Genomic DNA, 18359 nt, shown 5'->3' with positions numbered 1-18359 from the left:
CCGTGAACAATAGCTTACAGACACAGAAGAAAGAATAACATCTATCCCAATTGGTTAGCAAATGAATACAATTTTCTTTATAACCCAAACAAGCTGCTAGAGCGAGAACTTTCTCAGCACTTATTATTACAGAAAAGCCATTTTAATTATAACGTAACAAAGAAGCCATTTTGTTAGCCTTCGCAGTAACATAAAAGAAGAAACCCCTTACACTTATGAAATTCTTCACAAGGCTGAATGCAGGAAGGATGGTTTCCCTTCCCTAGACCCAGGGTAATAATTTCAGAATAAATAGTAGGTCGTGTCAGACTGAGATCAAGAGAAAGTTCTTCACAAGCAGGTAATGTGTGTTTAGAATTCTCCACACTGGGTGTCTATGGAGGCTCAGTTATTGAGTTCAATCAAAACAGAGACTGATAGATTTCTCGATGTTGAGGAAATCAAAAGGTACAGAGAGAGTGCAGGAAATGCTATTGAAGTAGAAGCCCAGACATAATCTCAGCAAGTGGCAGAGCAGCTTTACTCTTACTCCGAATCCTTACGTACATACATTGTATGAAAGAGAAACATATGATGTGTGTTTAAATTAGTTTGGTTCAGACTGGATTTACTCTTTAAATATATTTGAGAGATTCTAAATAATAAGCTTTTCTCTGAATTGTTATCATGTTGTTATATTGATGACATTTTACAAAGTTATTTTTTTTAATTCTCAATTCCAATAGGTCTATCTATCTCCATAACAATAAACTGACAGATGCAGGATTACCTGATCATATGTTCAATGGATCTGATGGTGTTGGAGTATTAATCATGTCCAGTAATTTCCTGAAGTATGTTCCCAAGAACTTGCCAAAAGGGCTGTTCAGATTACATTTAAAAGTATGTAAAAGTCATTTTGAAAATAACTCGCTGTTATTTCATTTAATATAACTTTACCTAGTTACATTCTTTTTATATTTAAATATTTACAGAACAACAAACTGGAAAAGATTCCAAAGGGAGCTTTTGATCATCTTTTGAATCTCCGTGAACTATACCTTCACAATAATTTTATAACCAATGAAGGAATGGACAATGAAACATTTTGGTAAGTTTTGCATGTTAAGCCGACACTGGTTATAACTTCTGTTCATTCTACTCCATAAAATGTCAAGGATGGACTTTGGAAAAAATCTAAAAAAGATTTTTTGAAATTCTTGATTCTATTTGGTATATTTCTTAGCAAATTCCTGCTTTGTTCCTGCAAATCTACATATCTGCTCTTTTAAATCAAATTGCTATTGTTTCCCAACTGATTCTTTAATTGAAAATGTACAATATATTGATGCGGTCCTTTCCATTTTATTACATGTTTACTGACTTAGCGTGACTCCCACATGAAAATGTTGTTTTATATTGTAGGCTGACTAACCTTATGAACTGGGTTGTGAACAGCAAATGAAAGGCAAAAAATACAATATGTTCCGTGCAGGCTTGCATGCAGGAAGGGATTGTTATTTTCAGAAAGTGCACTCCCAAAAAATATGACTCAAACTTCATTATTATTTTTCCATTAATTTTAGAGGTTTGTAGAATTTCAAAAGCTGCCGAGATTGAGTGCAATGAGGCTGTGGAGGGATTTGAAAAGAAAGATGGCGATTGTCAAACTGAGTGATATACTAGACACTAATGTAACATTAAGTGAATAAATTTTGATGTGAGTGCAGACCTTTAATAGTCCAGTATAATAGCCACTGGCTATCTGATCCTCAAAATGAAGTATTCATAGATCATCAGTCATCCAAAATGATCTCCCTTATTGTTCCTCATCCAAAGTAATTCTGTGTGCTTTCTAAGAATCTTACATACAAGGTGGAAAGTATGCAGAATAAAATGACATACTGCATTGCAGCTAAGTTTTACCTGAAACCATCCTAGGACAGTCCCCTTCCCACTAATATACAAATATTTGTAGCATGTGTATGATTGTGCATTACTTAAGTTCTTGTTGCTTTAAGGAAACTGTCAAGCTTGGAATACCTGGATTTGTCGAGCAACAATCTGACTCAAATACCAAGAGGGTTACCTCGAAATATTATCCTCCTGCACTTGGAGAAAAATGCCATTAAGTCAGTACCTGCTAACTGGCTGACACAGATAAAAAATCTTGAATACCTCTTGCTTCATAATAACAAGATAAGGGCAAAAGCAATTCACCCACTTGCGTTCAAGGGACTTAAAAAGCTCCATACCTTTCACCTCTACAATAATTTGCTTGAAAGGATCCCAAGTGGCTTACCGCGGCGGGTGAAGACGTTAATGCTTCTCCACAATCAGATCTCAGAAATTTCCAGAAATGATTTTGCTTACACATATTTTTTGACAGAACTTAATCTGAGTTACAACAAACTAACAAGTCCAAAAATCCACCCTGAAGCATTCCGGAAAATGAGGCTGCTTGAATCGTTGGATTTTTCTGGAAATAACCTGAATGTAGTGCCCAGTGGTCTGCCGAAGAATTTGCACATATTGAAGCTAAAGGAAAATGAAATCAGCTCAATTCCTGATGGCTCACTCTCCAGAATGACAAAACTTAAGGAGCTCTTCCTGAGTAATAACAAACTTAAACTGAACTCGGTCTATTCAGGAGCATGGAAACAACTGCCTGCACTCCAGGTAAAGAATTATCATTATCATCTAAACTGAGAGAAGGGTAGTCAATCTTTGCAAGGGTGTGGAAGAGGTTTCATAGACTAGTTCCCGCAAAGTGGGATTTTAGCTACCCGGTTAGGTTGGAGAAGCTGTACTTGTCCTCACTAGAGAAGTGAACAAAGTTATGAAGCATTTAGATAATGTTTACAGAAAATATTTTCATTAGCAGATCATACAAGGACGAGAAGGAACAGTTCTAAAGTTTTGAAGTTAGCCAGAGGCTTTTTCAGAGGCAAGTGGAACTAATTGCCTGTGAGGGGGTAGGACTGGAAATGAAATTCCGATCGGAAGTGGAAATGCTTTTCTCCTCCTTTAGTTTTTGGATCGTTAGGTTCGGTGCCCAAACAATGCTGATGATATCAGTTTACTTGAAAAACAAATAAATTGCAGATACAGGAATCCTGAAAAGGTAACAGAATGTGATTGAGGTACTCAGCTGGTTAGGCAGCATCTGTGGAGAAAAAGCAGTGTTAATGTTACGGGTCAATGACCTTTACCAGAACTTGTAAAGATGTGGGGGGAGAGTAATTAAAACTTAAGTTTAAACTGCGTAAAGGTCGTACGGTGGAGAGGGCAAAGGGAACACCTGTGAGATAGGTTGGAGATCAAGATATCTAGGTAACACATTTGTTTTTGGTAACTCAAAAACAAAATGAAAACTAATTAATCATAACTAGTCAACTTTTTGAGTATTAGTGTAATCTGTCATTATTATTACATATATCAGGTATGTATTATGAATGGGTAAGGAAGTAGTTTTGCAGTTGTAAATCAGAATTTTCTGTTGCAATATGATTAAGGAGAAATAAAAATAGAAATGCTGGAAATATTCAGATGGAGAGCAACTGTGGAGACACAATAGTTAATATTTCAGTTTGATGATCTTTCACCAAACTAAAAAAAAAGTTAGAAATCAAAAATTTTATGTTGCTGAGAAAAGGGGGCATTTGGATGTGGAATAATAGGATTCATTCAGGCTTTCAAACATGTACAGTGGGAATTTCAAAAGTTCTTAGTTTAATGGACTTGCTAGCTTAAATGATGCAAGCCTGTGATTTCTATCAGTGCATGATGATGGTTTGAAAAATTAGAATTATCTGTAGAAAATGCAAGAAATATCGAGCACGGTGGCGTACTGGTGCATTAGTTAACTGTGATGTCTCGTTGCTCAAGAGACTTGGGTTAGATCCTGGCCTTCTGCCGTGTCCGTGTGGAGTTAGCATACTCCCCCTGTGACCACTCTGATCTCTTCCCATGCCCTAAAACAAGCAGAGTGGTGGGTATTTAATAGGTGAGTGAGAGACAATAGGTTACAGAGAAATGAGTGTGGCAATGAAATTAATGGGATTTCTCTATGATCCACAGTCTGAATGACATCCTTCAACATTGTGAAAGTATACAAGAATATAAAAAGAGGTCAGGCAGAATCTGTGAAGAGAGAAACAGTATCTTAGGTTGATGATCTTACTTTTACTTTATACTTTATTGTCGCCAAACAATTGATACTAGAACATACAATCATCACAGCGATATTTGATTCTGCGCTTCCCGCTCCCTGGATTACAAACCGATAGTAAATATTAAAAATTTAAATTATAAATCATAAATAGAAAATAGAAAAATGGAAAGTAAGGTAGTGCAAAAAAACCGAGAGGCAGCTCCGGATATTTGGAGGGTACGGCCCAGATCCGGGTCAGGATCCGTTCAGCAGTCTTATTGCAGTTAGAAAGAAGCTGTTCCCAAATCTGGCCATACGATTCTTCAAGCTCCTGAGCCTTCTCCCAGAGGGAAGAGAGACGAAAAATGTGTTGGCTGGGTGGGTCGTGTCCTTGATTATCCTGGCAGCACTGCTCCGACAGCGTGCGGTGTAAAGTGAGTCCAAGGATGGAAACAACAGGAATTCTGCAGATGCTGGAAATTCAAGCAACACACATCAAAGTTGCTGGTGAACGCAGCAGGCCAAGCAGCATCTATAGGAAGAGGCGCAGTCGACGTTTCAGGCCGAGACCCTTCGTCAGGACTAACTGAAGGAAGAGTGAGTAAGGGATTTGAAAGCTGGAGGGGGAGGGGGAGATGCAAAATGATAGGAGAAGACAGGAGGGGGAGGGATAGAGCCGAGAGCTGGACAGGTGATAGGCAAAAGGGGATACAAGAGGATCATGGGACAGGAGGTCCGGGAAGAAAGACGGGGGGGGGGTGACCCAGAGGATGGGCACGAGGTATATTCAGAGGGACAGAGGGAGAAAAAGGAGAGTGAGAGAAAGAATGTGTGCATAAAAATGAGTAACAGATGGGGTACGAGGAGGAGGTGGGGCCTAGCGGAAGTTAGAGAAGTCAATGTTCATGCCATCAGGTTGGAGGCTACCCAGACGGAATATAAGGTGTTGTTAAGCCTTTTATATATTGGTGAGACCCGACGCAGACTGGGAGACCGCTTTGCTGAACATCTACGCTCTGTCCGCCAGAGAAAGCAGGATCTCCCAGTGGCCACACATTTTAATTCCACATCCCATTCCCATTCTGACATGTCTATCCACGGCCTCCTCTACTGTAAAGATGAAGCCACACTCGGGTTGGAGGAACAACACCTTATATTCCGTCTGGGTAGCCTCCAACCTGATGGCATGAACATCGACTTCTCTAACTTCCGCTAGGCCCCACCTCCCCCTCGTACCCCATCTGTTACTCATTTTTATGCACACATTCTTTCTCTCACTCTCCTTTTTCTCCCTCTGTCCCTCTGAATATACCTCTTGCCCATCCTCTGGGTCACCCCCCCCCCCGTCTTTCTTCCCGGACCTCCTGTCCCATGATCCTCTCGTATCCCCTTTTGCCTATCACCTGTCCAGCTCTCGGCTCTATCCCTCCCCCTCCTGTCTTCTCCTATCATTTTGCATCTCCCCCTCCCCCTCCAGCTTTCAAATCCCTTACTCACTCTTCCTTCAGTTAGTCCTGACGAAGGGTCTCGGCCTGAAACGTCGACTGTGCCTCTTCCTATAGATGCTGCTTGGCCTGCTGCGTTCACCAGCAACTTTGATGTGTGTTCCAAGGATGGAAGATTGGTTTGTGTGATGTGCTATGCCGTGTTCATGATCTTCTTTCGGTCTTGGACAGGACAACTTCTATACCAGGTTGTGATGCACCCTAGAAGAATGCTTTCTGCGGTGCATCTATAAAAATTAGTGAGGGTTTTAGGAGACAGGCCAAATTTCTTTAGTTTTCTCAGGAAGTAAAGGCGCTGGTGGGCCTTCTTGGCATTGAACTCTGCTTGGTTGGACCAAGTCAGATCTTTGATCAGAACTGAAGATTGCTGCCAAGTCATTGATTTGAAATGGTAATATGTTTCTCTCTACATGGATGCTTCCTGATCTGTTGAGTATTTCTAATATTTTCAGTTCTTCAGAATTCCAGCATCTGTAATGTTTTGCTTTTTGGTAATAATTTAAAATTAATGAGAGGATTTGTTATGTCAAGTGATAATAGGCTTATGAAGAAATGATAAAACTGGCAGCTTTACTGATTCAAACGTCAGTCAAAAGAATTTCAGGGCAGAGAAGAGATTGAAGAATGGGATGAAGGAAATTTTCAGAGGATTTATATTCTTAAAGGAGATTTAATTGCAAATTTTGGACCACCTGCTACACAATAGACCTTTCAATTCAGTTAGCTAAAAGCAAAAGACTAACAAAGCACCTGAGGACAATTAAAATAATTTGCATTGTGCTAATAACTAGGATGCTGAACATATTTCAATGTCCATTTACATTTGTTGTATTCTATCTTCAGCTTTTGGATTTATCAGGCAATCAGCTTTCCCATATTCCTACTGATCTACCTGAGTCTCTTCAGTACATTTACCTTCAGAACAATCAAATTTCTGTCATTCCAGAGAATGCTTTTGAATCCACGCCTAACATCAAAGGGATTTTTCTTAGGTAAGTTGATTTAAATAGCAGTAAGATTTGAAATTGCTGATTGTCAGAGGAAAAAGTCATTTTGGTTTTCAAAGTTTAATAAGAGAAAAAAGCAAATTAAAGATTAATTACTTACACCTCTTAGAACAATGTTTAAACCATTTTAAAGCTATATGCACTATTATATGCTTTAATATATTCTAAATGTAAGTTGCACTGAGGAAGAAAGAGTGAGAAAGATTGAAAGTTCCATCATGTTGAGGCAAGTAGCTCTTTCACATAACTATGAAATTTCTTGTCATATCTTTGTTCAAAGATAAATATATCCATGCTATAGCAGAGGTCCTGAGTTATATATAAAAATACATAGGAGATAAGTAGGAAGATAGAAGGATTTGTGGTGCAGCAGAGTTGTGGTTCGAGATGAGCCATGAAAATCCTCTTAATTAGTGACTTTACAACCAACAAGTTAATTGATTTCCAAGGAGGGAAATTGAACTGCTGATTATTTTACCTTAACTTTGGGGAATAGTGGCTCTTTACACAAATATGTTTTCCAATACTTTATCAAAAGCATATTCAATTCATTTTCACCTTTGAGTCTGGAGCGGTTTAGTTAGGCAATTTGAATCCAGGGTACAGCGTGTATGAACCTAAAACACAAAGTTTAACATTAACTCATATTCTCAATTAGAGAGATCAGCCAAGGTCTTTTTGAATGGCAGAGCAGCCTACTCCTACTCCCATTTCTTATGGGAACTGGAATTATTGATAGGCAATGATAGGTGAGACTACAATTGGTTTCATTTCTCATAAGGGAAAACTCAGGAAATCATATAACTGTTCTCAGTGTATTTACTTTTTCTGAAAATATATACAGTATATGTACATTTTTAGCACAGACAGCTCCTGGGTTTACCATGATATTACACACGTATAATAGATAACTTGTAGACACTTCCAAAATCTTCCAGTTTGTCATCTTGGATAAATGATCATCTTGTGTCAGAAATGCAGCTGTGGTATTCAGTGCATATTTGGGAATTTGTCATAGTATCAATGGTAAGACTATTGGCTTCAGTTAATGAAGTTATGGACCCGAGCAGACCTCTCTCTTTACAGCCACAGGTGCCTGCAGTGGGTTTTTATGTGCAGCTTGCCCTCCCTTAAAATACACACATAATCACCTTCAGAAAGAGTTAGTGCACTGCAAAACAAGATGTGAATTGGGCATGTAATACTTAGAGAATGCTGCACTATCAAAGGTGCCGTGTATTCAATGAAATATGAAACAGAGTTATACTTTTTCATGTGGATACAAGTATTCTTATTGAGCTCAAATGGTTGCCAGGCAAGTTGACTTGCCATCATTTATTAATCAATCACTATCATTAACAGATATTCGGGTGGCAACACATGAATCTAGACCTTTGCTGAGACTTGGCATTAGTAATCACTGCTAAGTTTTGGGACTCCTGTGGAAACTCTGAGATTCAAGTTTGTGTTTCCCAGCTCCACTAGTTATTACAGTATTGTGCTTCCCCATTAGCCTCTCAAAGAAATGGCAGAAGAGGATCTGCTTGGGGTATTTGCTCAGTTAATATTCATGGTTCTAGTCATTTGTTGATGATTCTATTACTCCAGGTTGGGGTGGTGGAGGGGAGAAAGGGATAAATACAGTAAGTTTCTTGTTTTTAAATTAGAACGTGGAACACTACAGCATAGTACTGTTCCTTTGCTCCACAGCATTGTGCCGACCTTTTAACCTATGTGAAAAGCAATCTAAGTCTTCCTTACTACATGCCTTTCAATTTGTCTATCATCCATGTATCTATCCAGAAGTTTCTTAAGTGCCTTAACCACCACCCCTGACAGGGTGTTTCATGCACTCACCACTCTCTGTGTAAAAAGACTTAACGCTGACATCCCCCCAACCCGCCCATACTTTCCTCCCATCACCTTAAAATTATGTCCCCTGGTATTAGCCATTTCCACCCATTGAAAGGATCTTTGGCAATCTACTCGATCTGTATCTCTTATCATCTTGTACACCTCTGTCAAGTTACCTCACATCCTCCTTCACTCAAAAGAGAAAAGCCCTAGCTCACTGGACTTATCCTCGTAAGACATGCCCTCCAATCCAGCCAGCATCTTGGTAAATCTCCTCTGCACCCTCTCTGAAGCTTTCTGCATCTTTCCAATAATGAAGTGACCAAAACTGAATACGATATCCATTAGAATCAGTTTTAATATCACTTCCATATATTTGTTGTTTTGTGGCAGCAGTACATTGCAATACATAATAATACAAACTATAAATAATAATAAGTTATATAAAAAAGAAACAAATGAAATTAATAGTGCAAAAAGAGAGGGAAAAATACTGAGGTAGTGTTCATGGGTTCATTTTCTATTCAGAAATCTGATGGAGGGGAAGAAGCTGTTCCTGAAAAGTTGAGTGTGTATCGTCAGGCTCCTATCTCTCCTTTTTTAGTCACAATGAGAAGACCTGTCCTGGGTGATGGGCATCCTTAATGATGGATGACGTCTTTTGAAGCTGTCTTGGATGCTGGGGAGTCTAGTACCCATGATAACCTGGCTGAGTTTACAACTTTCTAAAGCTATGTCTGATCCTGTGCAGTGGCCCCTCATACTACACAGTGATTCATCATTTAGAATGCTCTGCACAGTACATCTGTAGAAATTTGCGAGTTTCTTTGGTGACATATCATCTCTCCTCAAACACCTAATGAAATATAGCTGCTGTTGTGCCTTCTTAGCAATTGTATAAATATATTGGGCCCAAAATAGATCTTGAAAGATACTGCAACACTCACAACACACTGGAGGAACTCAGCAGGTCAGGCAGCATCCGTGGAAACGATGAGTTGACGTTTCGGGCCAGAACCCTTCGTCAGGACTGCAGAGGCCCTATAAAGGAGGTGGGGGGAGGGTGGGAAGAAGAAGGCTGGTAGGTGCCAGGTGAAAAACCGGTAAGGGGAAAGATAAAGGCGTGGGGGAGGGGAAGCAGGGAGGTGATAGGCAGGAAAGGTGAAGAAGGAATAGGGGAAAACACAATGGGTAGTAGAAGGAGGCAGAACAATGAGGGAGGTGATAGGCAGCTGGGGGAAGGGGCGTAGGGATAGAGGAAGGAAGGGGGAGGGAATTACTGAAAGTTGGAGAATTCTATGTTCATACCAAGGGGCTGGAGACTACCTAGACGGTATATGAGGTGTTGGTCCTCCAACCTGAGTTTAGCCTCACCATGGCAGTAGAGGAGGCCTTGTATGGACATATCTGAATGGGAGTGGCAAGCAGAGTTGAAGTGGGTGGCTACTGGGAGATCCTGTCTGTTGTGGCGGACGGAGTGGAGGTGCTTGACGAAGCGGTCCCCCAATCTGCGTCGGTTTCACCGATGTAGAGGAGGCCGCACCGGGAGCACCGGATGCAATAGATGACCCCAACAGACTCACAAGTGAAGTGTTGACTCACCTGGAAGGACTGTTTGGGGCCCTGAATGGTGGCAAGAGAGGAGATGTAGGGACAGGTGTAGCACTTGCGCTTACAGGGATAAGTGCCGGGTGGGAGATCCGTGGGGAGGGACGTGTGGATCAGGGAGTCGCGGAGGGACCGATCCCTGCGGAAAGCGGAGAGGGGTGGAGAGGGAAAGATGTGCTTAGTGGTGGGGTCCTGTTGAAGGTGGCGAAAGTTGCGGAGGATAATGTGCTGGATCCGGAGGCTGGTGGGGTGGTAGGTGAGGACAAGGGGAACTCTGTCCCTGTTGTGGTGGCGGGAGGATGGGGTGAGGGCCGAAGTGTGGGAAATGGAGGAGATGCGGGTGAGGGCATCATTGATGACAGCAGAAGGGAAACCACGATCCTTGAAGAAAGAGGACATTTGTGAGGTCCTGGAACAGAAAACCTCATCCTGGGAGCAGATGCAGCGGAGACAGAGGAGCTGGGAATAGGGAATGGCATTTTTGCATGTGGCGGGGTGGGAAGAGGTATGGTCGAGGTAGTTATGAGCGTCAGTGGGCTTGTAGAAGATATCAGTGGGCAGTCTGTCTCCAGAGTTGGAGATCGAGAAAGGGGAGAGAAGTGTGCGAGACAGACCAAGTGAATTTGAGGGCTGGGTGGAAGATAGAAGTAAAGTCGATGAAATTGACGAGCTCAGCATGGGTGCAGGAAGCAGCACCAATGTAGTCGTCAATGTATCAAAGGAAAAGTTGGGGAGCAGTACCAGAATAGGTTTGGAGCACAGACTGTTCCACATAACCAACAAAGAGGCAGGCATAGCTAGGGCCCATGCGAGTTCCCATAGCTACACCCTTAGTCTGAAGAAAGTGGGAAGAGCTAAAAGAGAAGTTATTGAGTGTGAGAACAAGTTCCGCCAAACGGAGGAGGGTAGTAATGGTGGGGAACTGGTGAGGTCTATTATCCAGAAAGTAGCGGAGGACTTTGAGGCCTTCTTGATGGGGAATGGAGGTGTATAGGGATTGGATATCCATAGTGAAAATGAAGCGGTCGGGACCGGGGAACTGGAAGTTATTGAAGAGGTGGAGGGCATGGGATGTATCCCGGATGTAGGTGGAGAGGAACTGAACTAAGGGTGACAAAATGGAATCCAGATAGGCAGATATTGTAGTTTGGTTGAAAGATATTGACACCCAGGAACTTGAAACTGCTCACCCTTTCTACTTCATATTCCTTGATAAGCACTGGTGTGTTCCCCTAACTTCCCCTTCCTGGTCCACAATCAACTCCCTTCATCTTACTGATGTTGAATGCAAGATTGTCGCTGCGACACCACTCAATCAGCTGACTTTTCTCACTCCTGTACTCCTCATCATCTCAAATTCTGCCAACGATAGTTGTGTTGGTGGCAAATTAATAGATGATGTTTGAGTTGTGTCTAGCCTGACAATCGTGTGCGTAAAGAGAGTAGAGCAGTGGGCTAAACACGCATCCTTGAGGTGCGCCAGTGTGGCTTGTCAGTGAGGAGGAGATGTTATTTCTGATTCGCACAGATTGTAGTCTCCCGGTGAGGAAATCAAGGACCCAGTTGCAGATGGAAGCACAGAGGTCCAGGTTTTGGAGCTTGTTGATTAGAACTGGGGTGATGACTAATTGAAGGCTGAACTGTAGTCAATAAACAGCAGCCTGACAAAGGTATTACTATTGTCCAGATGACTCAAGGCCAATTGGAGAGCTAGTGAAACCTGTTGTGGTTGTAGGCAAATTGTAGCTTAGGTAGGAGTTGATTCTAGCCATGACCAACCACTCAAAGCACTTCATCCCAGCAGATGTGAGTGCTACTTGGTGGAAATCATTGAGACAGCTCATCCTGCTCTTCTCAGGCACTGGTCTTTCAGCCTTTTGAAGCAGCTGTGAGAGATTGAAGGTGTCCTTGATCACTCCCACCAGTTGATTGGCACAAGTTTTCAGAGCTTTACCAGGTACACCATCAGGGCCTGATGCCTTGTGAGAGTTCACTCTCTTGAAAGATGTTATGACGTCGACCTCCAAGACAGAAATCACAGGATCTGCAGATGCTGCAAGGATTCACACAGGTGTAGTTTATTCTCCTTTTCAAAACATGCATAAGAGACACTGAGCTCATCTGGGAGTAAAGCATCAGAGCCATTCATGATGTTAGGTTTTGCTTTGTTGGAAGTACTGACCTGCAAAGCCTGCCAGAGCTGACGTGCATCCGATTCCATCTCTAATCTCAAAAGGAACTGCTTTTTTACCCTTAAAGTAATCTTCCATATGTCATACCTGGACTTCTTTTATAGTTTGGATCACCATTCTTGAATGACAAAGGTCTGGACTATGAATCTCCTGGAACTTTGGTTTGGAAATGGTTTTGAAGGCAAACATTCATCCACACAGGTCCAAGTGTGGTCTAAGCAGGGTTTTATAAAGCTGCAACCCTACCTCACAACTCTTGAACTCAGACTCCCGATTAATGAAGCAAACACCTTCTTCATCACCTATCAACTTGCACAGCAACTTTGAGGGATCAACAGATATGGGCCCTGCGATCCCTCTGTTCCTCCATACTGCTAAGAATCCTGCCAGTAACCCTGTATGCTACTTTCAAATGCAACCTTCCAAAGTGAATCACTTCAATGTTCAAATTTCAAAGTAAATTTATTATCAAAGTAGATCTATGTCACCATATACAACCCTGACATTCATTTTCTTGCGGGCAATCACAGTAAATCCAAGAAACACAATAGAACCAATGCAAGACTGCACCAAACAGGATGGACAAGCAACCAATATGCAAAAAAAAAGACAATAAATTGAACAAACACAGAAAGAAAGAGAAAAAAATAAATAAGCAATATTGAGAACATGAGATGAAGAGTACTTGAAAGTGCTCTTAAGTTGTGGGAACAGTTCATCAATGGGACGAGTAAAGTTGAGTGAAGTTACCCCTTCTGGTTCAAGAGCCTGATGGTTGAGGGGTAATAACTATTCTTGAACCCGGTGGTGTGTGTCCTGAGGCTCCTGTACCTTCTTGCTGATGAGAGCAGTGAGAAGAGAGCACAATCTGGATAGTAGGGATCTTTGATGATGGATGTTGCTTTCCTGCGACAACACTCTTATGTAGATTTGCTCAATGGTGAGGAGAGCTTTACCCATGACAGACTGGGCTGTATCCAATACTTTTTTATTGACTTTTTCATTGACTTTTTCGTACAAGGGCATTGGTGTTTTTGTTCTAGGATGTGATGTAGCTGGTCAACATACTCTCCACCACACTTTAATAGAAGTTTGTTAGAACTTCACATGACATCTTCACAAACTTTTAAGGAAGTAGAAGTGCTGCAGTGCTTTGTTCATAATGGCACTTCCATGCTGGACTCAGGACCGACCCTCTGAAATAATAACACTGGGGAATTTAAAGTTGCTGATCCTCTCCATCTTTGATCGCCCAATGAGGACTGGCTCAGGGACCTCTGGTTTCCTCCTCCTGAAGTCAGTAGTCACCTCCTTGGTCTTGCTGACATTGACTGAGAGGTGGTTGTGGCACCACTCAGCCAGATTTTCAATCTCCCTCTATATGCTGATCCGTCACCACATTTGATTTGGCCAATGACAGTGAACTTAATCAGCAAACTTAAACATGACATTGGAGCTGCGCTTAGCCTCACGGTCATAAGTATAAAACAAGTAGAGTAGGGGCTAAGTATACAGCCTTGTGGTGTTCCTGTGCTGATGGAGATCATGGAGGAGATGTTGCAAATCCAAATTGACTGGGGTCTGCAAGTGAGGAAATTGAGGATCAAATTGCACAAAGAGGTATCGAGGTCTAGGTCTTGAAGCTTATTGATTAGTTTTGAGAGGATGATAGTACTGAGTGCTGAGCTGTAGTCAATGAAGAGCATCTTGATATATGCATCTTTCTTGTCCAGATGTTCCAGGGTTGCGTAAAGAATCAATGAAATAGCATCTGCTGTTGACCTGTTGTGACAGTAAGCAAATTGGAGTGGATCCAAGTCACTTTCCAGGCAGGAGTTGATATGTTTCAAAATCATGTCTCAGCCCAGCTCAGTGTCCAGTTGTAAACTACAACAACCTTCTACACTATCCACAACACCACCAACCTTTGTGTTAACTGCAAACTTACTGGCTACCCTTACACTTTCTCATCCAAGTCACTTATAAAATTAAATTGTTCATTTTGTTTATCTCATTAGTGTTCAAACTAGTTGCTCTAAATCCAAGCAACAATTTTGTATTTTAAAATTTTGATTTGGACAGATTTTAGAGCCGTAAAAAATTTTGTACAAGTTCTTTCTCATATTCATAATTTGAACCCAAATTTTTCCTTTCACAGGGACAACAGTCTAACAACAACTAGAGTGAAAGTATTTGAAAAGCTGAAGTTCTTACAAGTACTGGATATGGGCCCCTACACAGAGTCCATTTCCACATCCACAAAGGAAAACGGCACCTCAGAAGACAATTCAGAGAATGATTCTGACCAAGCTATTCAGAATGACAAGTAATCACCCATGAACAATAATCAAGACATTTAGCCTTGTGTTTTCCATATACAAAGGTTGTGTATGTGTAATCCTCTCTTCCTATGACTTTAAGCTCACTCCAGTCTACGTACCCAGTGATGCCTTAGCTCCCTGTTGTTTTCCACCTCTTTTACTACTCACTCATTTCTTTCAACTATACCTTTGGTATCATGTCATTCCAGATCAAGTACTCAATTTCACCTCCCCAGCTTCACTCTTGCTGTTGTTATCACCCTGAAGAATAGTTGTGTTTAGCATTGGGTTTTCATGCACAAATGTTATGTACTTCTGCCATCCAAATCTGTGTACCCTTTTATCACCCTTAAAAAAAGTCTTCTTAATTCACAGATTTTTAGTCCTCTGGTTGTTTTTCATTACCAGAGTGTTGTTTTACATCCATAGTGTCTCTGCTCCTTATCCAATGATCCCAAATCCAGTTTATTTGCTGCCATAACTATGATATTTAAAGATTCAAGCAAATATATCTCCTTATGTCCACCACCTCCTTGGCCTTTCTAACATTATCAACAATATTTAATCTTCTCCAAAGATTCTGACATACTGTCTGCCACAGGGATGACACCTCATGAACTTCTCTCAGTATTAGTATTATCTGCATGCAATGCCACCTCCTCCTCTGTTCCTCTGATCACTTCTGGTTCTGCCTTTCATTCATGACTATAGCATTACTAAAATTTAAGAACAGAGTTTGTTTCCATAATCTGTTTCTGCCTCTTCTTATTTCTGAGCCAACGGTCATTGCTTTTGGTTTTGAAATTGCCTGTGAGATATCATTTGGGCCAAAGCTTCCCCTAGCTGAGACTCTTGAGTCCCCATGTCCGGCTTCCATTCCATCACTCTCTTTATCAATATCTCAAAATGAATCAAGGGTTGTGGAAATTTGGCATTCCGTTTAGTCCTGATATAAAAAGAGAAAATTCTGGCAAGAGTCAACAAGCATGTAAGCACCCGTGGAGAGAGAAACAGAGTTAATGTTTCAGAATTCAACAGAAATTTAACATTTTCCATCTAACAGAAATGAGGAAATTTAGAAATCATGATTTGGACTGCAATGAAGGGAGAGGAATGCAGAGAACAAGGGGAAATTGTATCATTTCTTAATGCATGCATTACTAAATGACAATAAAAGAGGACTGCATGTCCTCATAATCTAATAATCTAATCTAATACATGCATTTGGGACCAAGAGAAACAGAATGACACAAAAGTAGTGATGATGCTAGCTAAGAGATTGGGTGAAAGGCTGATCCAAGTGAAGAAGGATGTAGAGGAGGTGGATGAAGCAAAGGCAAGAGACAAAACAAAGAGGCTGGAGCTGAAATGTACAAAATACTGCAGTTGCTGGGAAACTGTAAGAAAAAAAATATATACCCAGCAGACAACCTTTGTAGAGATTTGTAATCCTATTACTGATGCAGTTTGATGACCCTTTCATCAGAACTGATCAGCTCTGATGCAAACTGAAAGAGCTGGCAATTGCAAATGGTGAAATTCAGTTCGATACCTACAGGCTGCAGCTGCCTTGTTGGAAGATGGCATGTTGATCCTTGAGCATACTGAAATAATATAGAGACATCTGGGTTCAGGTACAATGGAATGGAAAATTGAAGTAACTAACAACTAAAAGCTCAACATAGTTTCCTCTCCACAGATGCTGCCTGACCTCTGTGTATCTTCAACATTTTGTTTTTATTTCAAACTTGCAGCACCTGTCCCTCCTTCACCACTGATTCTCTGTAATCTTTCTAACATTTCTAATCTCTGTTTCCATCTGTAGTGTTCTGTTGGCAAAATCCTGAAACATGTCTAAATTATTTCTTACATTTGCCTCCCCCGCCCCCCCACCACTCCCTCTCCCACTGTAGCTGGATCTCCCAACTGTTCTCCACAAGATTCATAAGATCAAATACAGTCCATGTTTTTACCAAGATTAGGTCTCAATCCCCTATCATCTGCTGCCTCCAAGCTTACAAAATGGCTGTGTCCTAAACATTCTTAAGAATTTCCTATCATCAAGTTCTTCCTGCCATCTGTTTTAATCCAGTGCATAACCACACATCTGAAATACCTGCTCTCTCCTCAATATTTACAACTTTATTTCACCACAGAGACTGGTGAATGTTTGAATCAAGCTGCCTTGCCTACCTTCCTCTCCTCTTCAATCTCACCATCATTTTCAAGTCTCACCATTTTGTCATGTTCATGTCCACATTATTGTTTCCTTCATCAGTATAAAATACTGAGACACCTTTTGTATATAAAAATATGGTATAAAATATGGTTTGTTTGCAGGGGAAGACAATGGCATTTGTTGGATGATAATGGCAGAATTGCTGTTACTGTACTTTTATAAATAAACCAGCTGATTGTGTTTATATCCATGTTAATTAGAATAAGTCTCCAAATAACAAATCTATTATCGAAAGTTATATATCCTAATTCAACATTTCAAAGGTAAACTTCTTTTATTGAATATGCCTATCCCTTCAAAGGATTGTTCTACCGTCATGAACAATGCAGCTTAAAGGATTCCATCCAGTCCACTGTGCCTGTGATGATGAGACATTCTCAATTAACTCTGGCTGTTGATATAGATCAGGGGTTTCCAACCTATTTATGCCATGGACCAATACCAGTACACAAGGGGTCTGTGGACCTCAGGTTGGGAACTCTTGATATAGATAATAACTATCACATGAGAGTATCACAAGAATTTAATTTTGGCAATAAAATTTATTGTTTCTAATTAGGTTTTAACTTGGTGCATTTAGCCTGGGCATTGATTTTCAATAGGACTGGTTGAGTATTTTACAGTCTTGGTGACATGTTAGAAATGTTATTATGTGTGTAAATCATTATTAAAAGATAATATACTCACCATAGTCTCCGCGCATCAAAAGAACTTGTGGCTGTGAAGTTTCTTGGGTACATGGGAGACCGAAGAGATTCCATTTGCTGGAATCTCGAGCAACACACAAATGGAACTCAGTAAGTCAGGCAACATCAGTGGAGGATTGATGTTTCAGGTCAAGACCCTTAATCTGGAATGAAAGATGGTGGGGTGTGGGGGACAGTATAAAAATGTGTAGAGAAAAAGTGGAGCAAGAGCTAACAGGGTTGATGGGTGGATCAAGGTGAGGAGAGATGATAGGCTGAAAGGGGAGGAGAAAGTTGGAATAGTGTCAGAAGCTGGGAGGTGATTGGTAGATGTATCAATGGTCTGAAGATGATGGAATCTAATAGGAGAGGAGGGTAGAGGATGGAATAAAGGGAGGAAGGTAGGGAGGGTGGAGGGAGTAATGTGAGAAGGGAATGAGTTGGAAGTATGTGTGGGTGACGGGCAGGTGGAGAGGGTGTAGGATAAGAAAAGGGGAGTGAGATGGTGGTAGGTGCATCATGAGCAGTGTGACAAGAGACAGAGGGAAGCTGTTCACTGGAAGTTGGTGAATAAATTGTTCTTGTCACCCAGGACAGAATTTAAAGTGTTGTTCCTCTAGTTTTCATGTAGCCAAATTTAGCCTGATCCTCAGGCTAAAAAAAGGTCTATCAAGCTATTTTAGAATATGGGGAAATCTGGAAAGGACAAAATTAAGCTTATCTTGCTTGTCAAGTCCAACTCCGAATAAATAAGTGACAAAAATATGTATTTCCCATACCTTGGAAACCAATTCTGACAAAGAGCCTGATATCCA

At 41.0% G+C, this 18359-nt stretch overlaps 1 protein-coding gene across 1 annotated transcript in view; it reads left to right on the top strand.

Moving 5' to 3' along the window:
• podn (podocan) overlaps window positions 1-17438 on the top strand; it is a 48693-nt gene extending 31255 nt beyond the window's left edge. Inside the window, exons 5-9 of the mRNA XM_063064967.1 lie at window positions 726-882; window positions 975-1090; window positions 2001-2658; window positions 6481-6629; window positions 14457-17438. Of these exons, the coding sequence (XP_062921037.1) occupies window positions 726-882; window positions 975-1090; window positions 2001-2658; window positions 6481-6629; window positions 14457-14628 (1252 nt within the window). The 3' untranslated portion in view covers window positions 14629-17438. The remainder of the gene's footprint in view (window positions 1-725; window positions 883-974; window positions 1091-2000; window positions 2659-6480; window positions 6630-14456) is intronic.
• The last annotated feature ends 921 nt before the right edge of the window (window positions 17439-18359 follow it).

Source organism: Mobula hypostoma, chromosome 12 (assembly GCF_963921235.1).
Source record: "Mobula hypostoma chromosome 12, sMobHyp1.1, whole genome shotgun sequence".
In the NCBI taxonomy this organism is placed as follows: domain Eukaryota; kingdom Metazoa; phylum Chordata; class Chondrichthyes; order Myliobatiformes; family Myliobatidae; genus Mobula; species Mobula hypostoma.
This window is presented reverse-complemented; position numbering and strand designations above follow the sequence as displayed.